Source organism: Quercus robur, chromosome 12 (assembly GCF_932294415.1).
Source record: "Quercus robur chromosome 12, dhQueRobu3.1, whole genome shotgun sequence".
NCBI classification, from domain to species: domain Eukaryota; kingdom Viridiplantae; phylum Streptophyta; class Magnoliopsida; order Fagales; family Fagaceae; genus Quercus; species Quercus robur.
The window spans coordinates 15,189,334-15,197,232 of NC_065545.1; the positions used below are offsets into that span (position 1 = coordinate 15,189,334).

General features: G+C 28.4%; 1 protein-coding gene across 1 annotated transcript; it reads left to right on the forward strand.

Annotated features, from left to right (window-relative positions):
* The first annotated feature begins 6,166 nt into the window (after positions 1–6,166).
* LOC126710321 (protein JINGUBANG-like) lies at positions 6,167–7,697 on the forward strand. The gene has a single exon (XM_050410726.1). It carries the CDS (start codon positions 6,261–6,263, stop codon positions 7,614–7,616), a length of 1,356 nt encoding a protein of 451 aa, XP_050266683.1. The 5' UTR covers positions 6,167–6,260; the 3' UTR covers positions 7,617–7,697.
* Positions 7,698–7,899: the final 202 nt, after the last annotated feature.

A 7,899-nucleotide genomic window follows, 5' to 3' on the forward strand; every position in this document is an offset into this window, starting at 1 on the left:
GTGTTTTGAAGTGTTTAAAGTTATGTTTGAAACAGAGGTGAGAGGAAAATGACGAGATTCTTCTCCAAACATAAGATATAACCATTAAAAAAATCCTTTTTTTTAGTTTAAATTAAAATTATGCACTTATATCAAGAAAAGTATAGAACTACAAAGGTTTAATTCTATAATTAGGATTTTATATGATAATAATAATAATAATAATAATAAAATCTGCTATAATTAGGAGTAGTCAATAAAACAGCTACGATTTAATCTACAAACAACTATGTAGTAAAGTTCTTTTTCCTTCCTTCTATGATAAATTTGTAGTATGCCTAATGTCACTCAAAATGGGTTGTGAGTGCATTAATTGATGCTCTACACTCATCAAATAAACCCAACTGTAACTGCTGCACGATTCATTGCTCTGGGTGAATATTATGGAATTTCGTGATGCCCCTATCTCAAATAAATGATCTATAAATGCCGACTAAGACTAACCAATTGCCTTCTTCCTTCTCTTCCATTTGGGCCTACGGTTTGTGCTAAGTATTTGGACTTTGGAGAATTATTTCCTGCTCAGAAAATCTTAATTTGTAATCTTTGGGTCTTGTTATAACTTACAAGGAGTGTCCTAAAGGAAATCACGACAGGCCGACAATGAAATAACTGCAAGATACTACTCTTGAGGACTTAAGATCAAGGAAATAAATGGCATTTGGAACTGCTAAAAATTAAAAGGGGGTATATCTCTAAGTTCACATGTGAAAGATTTAGTTGATCTTGGAAATTGTTCTTAGGGTTAATTAATTTATCCGAACACATAGTATATAGGGAAATGCTAACAAGTACCTTCAGGGCATTGGTTAATAATCCATTTAAAGAAAGTTTTTATAGAAAATGAAAAAAAAGTAATTAATATTTTGACAATTTTTTTCATTTCTCATAAAAGTGTATCAAAACTTTCTTAAAATATATTATTAATGAATGCCCTTAAGGCACTCGCTAGCATGGCCTAGTATATATACTAACTAGTATTATGCCCATGCGATGTACGGTTTAATCAAGAATCATGTGTAAATTAATGAAAATAAAAAAATAATAATTTATATATTAATTAAAATTAAATAGATAATAAAAAATCAAAAAAATCTTTTACTTTATTTTTTTTTAAACGAAGTAACCTTTTACTTTAAGTTATATAATGAATACATATTGTGTAAGATTAAGTTTTTATTAAAAAAAAAAAATTATATATAAATCCAAAATTAATTGAATAGAATATGGTAGATAACTATGCAACTAATATAAAAGGAGATGCCTGAAAAATATATAGGGAGTTTGCATAATTAAAACTCAAGTGCATATCTCTCAAAAAAAAAAAAAAAAAAAAACTCAAGTGCATATTTAAATGAAAAAACCTTGAATTCAATAAAATTAAAAATAAAAATAATTGAAAGCATATTTAAGTGGTAACCTCAATGTAATAGTTAAAAATTATGAACAACCCAAATTACAAAACATTAAAAAATAAAAGTAGATAAACTTACATAAGAATTGAATTTTTGTCTTTGAAGTGTGGGGGGAGGCACTGAATTTCACCCTATCAAAACAAAATATGTGAATATAAACTTCAAGAAATTTTTTTTAAGAATAACTTTTGATCGAGTGCTTTGGAACCTCAATGAAACTCCCTGAAAAAAATAAAATAAAAAACAACATTATTAATAAAACAAAAAACAAAATTGGGAATTTATATTTTGAAGTGAAGAGGAGGGATTGAATTTGAGAGAAAAACAAATAACAAATAACTTTAAAAAAATGACAGATAATTAATGAAATAAATCATGAATCTGGCCTTATTATTTATAGTGACCTGAAAATCTAAAGATGAGATTCATGATATAATAAAACTATTATCCATAATCATTCCTATATTTATTCAACAAAACAAAATTTCAACCATGGTAAACTTCAACCCCCAAAAAAAAAATTGTTAAGAAGTTGTTTCTATTTAAAATAATAATTTTAAGTTGTGAAGAAGTTGTTATAAGCAAAATAAATAAATATATATATATATATATATAATAAAATACCATAAAAATCAAGTTGTTAATGTTAATTACAATGTTTTTCCCTAATATATAATAAAGATCAAGTTGTTAACATTATTAGTTTTTTTTTTTTTTTTATCCAAAAATTTGATATTTATCCGAAAAATAAATAAATTAAAACAAAATATATTATAAAAAAAAAAGTCGATAACAAATTTATTATTTATTCCTCCCTGTGTGTATATCCTCCCAATGAAAGTGGTTTTTTTTTTTTTTTTTTTTAATCAATCCAATCCAATCCATTTTGAAAGTAGAGATAATTTTGGAAAACGAATGTTAAGACAGGTTTGGAATAGAGTGTAATTTTCTCAAATCAAAAGATAAGGATGGGGAGTATAATTATCTCTTTTTTTTTCTTTTTTTTTAAAATTTTTTATTAATGACCTATCCTAAAATTGCTACAATCCTAGTATCATACCACGGTTGAGCACCTCATCATTGCTTTTCTAGTATCCTAACAATTTTAGGACATGTCATTAATAAATAAATAAATAAAAGTTGTAGTAGTCAAGCTCAATGTTGGTGTACATGTTGTCGCAAATATCTTCACTCCTCTGATCATAATAGCTCGAAATGCTAGGGGGGGAGGATAAAGGATACTATGCGAAGTTGCAGCACTTGGCCTTATCATGAATAGAAATTCTAAATTAGGTGGATTAAATGGAATAGACACAGAATTTGGATTATAATATACTACACTTAAAAAATAAGGATTAGATGAAGAATTTGGTATAATCAAATTAAGTTTTTTATCAACTTAAAAATTATAGGAGAAGAAAAATTATATATATAATATATATTTTTAAAATCTAAAAATCTAAAAAAAAAATTTTGCAATTTGGTGAAACCACTTGGTACATTTACGGCGCCTAAGTCCAACTTTTATTATATAGTGGTTTTATAAAAAAGCTTATAAAATACATGTATAAATAATTCTATATTTTAATAGATTCAATAAATATAAAAGAAAAAATTATCAAGTCTAAATAATTATCTCACTAAAATAAGGGGTAAGATTTCTTCCTAAAACTAAATTAAATTGATAATTCCAAATTGAATTTTAAATTGATAATTATTTTTTAAAAAAACATACTAAACAATTGATAAATCTAAAATTAATATAATATTGATAATATTATAAATTAAAATTAAAGTTGATAATTCAAGAATACACATGTAAAACATCTTGATAATTTGATGTAACATAAAAATCAAATAAGAAAATTGTTAAAATTAATCTATTAATTCTAACCATATTTAATCATTAATTCTAAAAATATAAAAGAAGGATCAAAGATTCAAATGCATTCCTACACATGCTATAAAATGGGAAAATTGAAGTTTAAACTCTTAGGGAAGTAGTGAAAAATAAAATCAAAAGTTTAAGTCACATCTTTCCATTCATAAAGATTGAAGTAAACCTTATTTTCTTAGCCCGTGTATTGTCTATTTACCTTGGAAATTATACTAACAATATCTGTGATGCTACTCTGGTTGTTGCCAAAGCTATTGATCATTAGGCCAAACAATGTTGTCATAAGGGGCATGCCTAACCCACTTGCAATGGCTCCAACGGTGCCAACAATCATCAATGCAACATCAGTAGAATCTGCAAATGAGAAAAGCTTGAGAAGTGGAGCTGTTTGGGTTTTCTCCACCCCATCAACGTTGGAGCTTTTCTTTTTTAAAGAGAAAGAGAATGTGGTTGATAGCTATAAGGAATTTTGATATATATATATATATATATATATTTAAATGTCATCAATGTAGAAATTATCAAATTAATGGAGATATATACTATTTTTTGGAATATATAGAGATTATCAAATTATTAGAGATATATATTGTTTCTTGAGATAGATTTATATAAAACATCTCTTGAAGAATTTGGATTGTGCTTATCCTTAATAATCAAGTTTTGTTGCTTGATATTTTGATAAAATAATATTAATTTAATAATATTAAAATTTTGAAAATTTAGATGATATATTATCTAAATTAAATTTTTGTATGTTAAATATTATCCCCTAATTTAAGAAATATATCCTAAAAAATAAAAAAATAATGTTAATTAAATGATAAATATTATCTAAATTAAATTTTTGTATGTTAAATATTATCCCTTAATTTAAGAAATATATCCTAACAAATAAAAAAATAATGTTAATCTAATTTTATTTAATGATAAGAATAAATTAAAGTTCTGGTAGTATACTATTCCTCTTTAGTTTTTTAAAAATCTAAAAATTTAATAAAATTTCTGTAATTTGGTGAAACCACGTGGTGCAACCACGACGACTAAGCTCAACTTTTATTATATATAATATGATTTAAAAAAAAAAAAAAAAGTACATTTATACAAATTTACTCCTAACATTAAGACCTATAGGTCATTTGGTAGGAACCATTAACTTTTTGGTCGTCCCTCTTTAGAAAATTGGGGCAGATTCCCCAGGGCCTACCTAACATTTTTGCTAATCTAAATAGAAAACTTAATTACTTATAAATGATTCATCAGAAATAGATGTACTTATAAATGATTAGAACCACCACACCCAAAATATTAATGGCTGCATGGACGTATGCTGACGTGGTGAAGATATATAGGTTTTGTTAATGATTACCCTAATAAGAATTCACTACATTCTCTCAAAAAAAAAAAAAAAAAATTCACTACATAATTTTTATACAACAACAAAAAAAGCTTTAGTCTCACAATTTTGGGGTGGGTTATAAATCCTTAATAAGTTATTAATGGATGGTCATATGTATTATTTTCCTTTATTCTACTCTATTTATTGTCATAGTCTAGTCTATGTTACTCTTTTAACTGTCATGTTTTTTCTTATTACTTTCTACTAATGTTATTTTTTGTCTTACTCTACATTTTTTCATTCCTTCAACTTAGATCAATTCGCCTTCTTTTGCTGGTTCATTAGTTACTCTCCTTTGAAAATGATCAAACCATCTTATAAAGTTATCAATGACTCTCCCTTATCTTTCATCAATAAGGACTATCCCTTATCTTTGAGCTAATTTCTTCATTTTGAATCATATCTTTTTGTGTATTTCCACTTATATTTCTATCTTATCATTCTCATTTCAACTACACTCATTTTATAAATATTTGTACACAATTGGATTTTATTTATTAAAAAAAAAAAAAATTTAATATATTTTCATTTTAAGCTTTGGTTATAATAATAATAATAATAAAAAAAAAAAGTAAAAAGAATCTATGGTAAGTTGTGATTGATAGAATATAAAATGAAACACAAAAATTGAAACAAAGGATTTGTATATTTAGAAATGAAATGATTCTCCTAAGAATTTTTGAGTTCTTTAGCACAAAGACCACCCCTATGGTCCTATGCTCAGATGCACAAACTCTTCAAAACCCTTTACACATTCGTGTTTGACATGTAACCATGTGGAAGATGATGAGGACAATTTTGTATTTGTGTTCTTATTGTGTTGAGAGAGGAATTTTTATTTTATTTTAATATGTTTTTAAGGATTTTGGTGGTTATATTTATTTTGAATACCAAAAAATAAACATAAAATATACTTAAACATATATATATATATATATATTTTTTTTTTGAGGATATATTGATAATTGATTGATTATGGCATCTTTAATTAATTGTGGTATCTTTATTGTGTAATTTTTCAAGAATTGTCATGTTATGTGTTTTGTTGGTGTCCATACTTATTATCATTACTATTATTATTATATTGGTAGTTGTTATATTTATTTTGAATACCAAAAAATAAACATAAAATATACTTAAACATATATATATATATATATATTAATTAATTGATTGATTGTGGCATCTTTAATTAATTGTGGTATTATTTTCAAAAAAAAAAAAAAAAATTAATTGTGGTATTGTAATTTTTCAAGAATTGTAATGTTGTGTGTTGTGTCGGTGTCCATACTTATTATCGTTACTATTATTATTATTTATTTATATTTTTTTAATTGTTGCCACTTGCTAAACGTGTCCATGCTTATAATTAGGTCCTACGGAATTCAAGCCCTTTAATGATTTCATAACTTTCACCACCCATCAAGTCTTTATATGATTATATCTATAGCCCAGCCTCATTGTAAGTGCCCATAGCTCCTTTTCTTACACCATCTAGCTAGCTCCTAGCATGGAATACCCTGGAAAGAGATCTCTCTTCAGCGTCATGGGTAAAGATACAACACGATCACCCACCCACCTTTCTATCGAAACCCATCAAGAAATGTATGAACATGATCTCCAATGTAGCCCTGAAATGGCTTGTAGCCCCCACAACACAATGCACGGGCTTATAATAGCACCCCCAAGCCCAGAATCACCATGGACACTCTCTCCTCTCCAAACCCCATCTCCATCACTGCTTTACCACTGTATAGCTTCACTCCATCGCCACGAGGGCACCATCTATTCCATCGCAGCTTCTAAGGAAGTAGTCTTTACTGGCTCTGATAGTAACCGAATTCATGCTTGGAGGCAGCCAGATTGCATGGAGCGTGGTTATGTTAAGGCAAATTGTGGTGAGGTCCGGGCAATTTTAGCCTATGGTAACATGCTTTTCACTGCGCATAAAGATCACAGAGTCCGATTCTGGAACTTCACGGTTTCAGATGGTTGTTTTCAGTCCAAGAAGGTCTGCTCTATTCCTAGAAGAAGCTCATTTCTTTTGTTCCCAAGAACCAACACACAACAACACAAGCAATGTGTTTCTTGCATGGCTTATTACCATGCTGAAGGGCTATTATACACTGGCTCCCACGATAGAACAGTAAAAGCTTGGCGGGTTTCAGATAAGAAATGCGTAGACTCATTTGTGGCACATGATGATCATGTAAATGCAATATTGGTGAACCAAGATGATGGGTGTGTTTTCACATGCTCTTCTGATGGGTCTGTGAAAATATGGAGAAGGGTATACATGGAAGACTCACACACGCTCACAATGACTCTGAAATTCCAACCATCTCCAATGAATGCATTGGCCTTGAGTCCATCCTTCAACAATAATCGCTTCCTCTATTCAGGTTCATCAGACGGTACCATAAATTTTTGGGAGAAAGAAAGAATGTCTTATAGATTTAACCATGGAGGATTTTTGCAAGGACATCGTTTCGCTGTTCTTTGCCTAGTGACTATTGAGAAGTTAATATTCAGTGGTTCAGAGGACACAACGATTAGAATTTGGAGGAGAGAGGAAGGTAGTTGTTACCATGAATGCTTGGCCGTGTTAGATGGGCATAGAGGGCCAGTGAAATGCTTAGTTGCTTGTTTGGAAATGGAAAAGGTTGTCATGGGTTTTATACTGTATAGTTCAAGTTTGGACCAAACTTTTAAAGTTTGGAGGGTTAAGGTTTTACCTGATGAGAATGTATGCTATGATTATGTGGACCAAAGCGATTCGAGGACCCAAAAAATGGAGTATGAGACGAACCCTGTGTTGTCTCCCTCATGGGTAAAGAAAAAGCTTCAAGGTAACTACTTTCAGTAGATGAGTAATAATAAATATTTTTTTCACTCCACTTATCTGTAACCTTGTAAAGAAAATAGAGCAGTTAGAAGCCATGACAAATATGACTAATGCTATTTGTATTATAAGGCTTATCACAATTCCCCTGAATTTTCAACGAACAAACTCAATTTCCATGTTTGTTTAGAAGTTGCTATTTTTCTTCATGCTTGGTGATCTTCTTATACAAGGAAGGACATTTAATTTTCCTTGAATAGAGATAATATTATTTATATTTTATTAGGTAACGTAACCCAAGTGTTTG

What these genes read in the sequence shown, in the direction of transcription:
- LOC126710321 (XM_050410726.1), top strand. Translation starts at nt 6,261, where the DNA reads ATGGAATACCCTGGAAAGAGATCTCTCTTCAGCGTCATGGGTAAAGAT.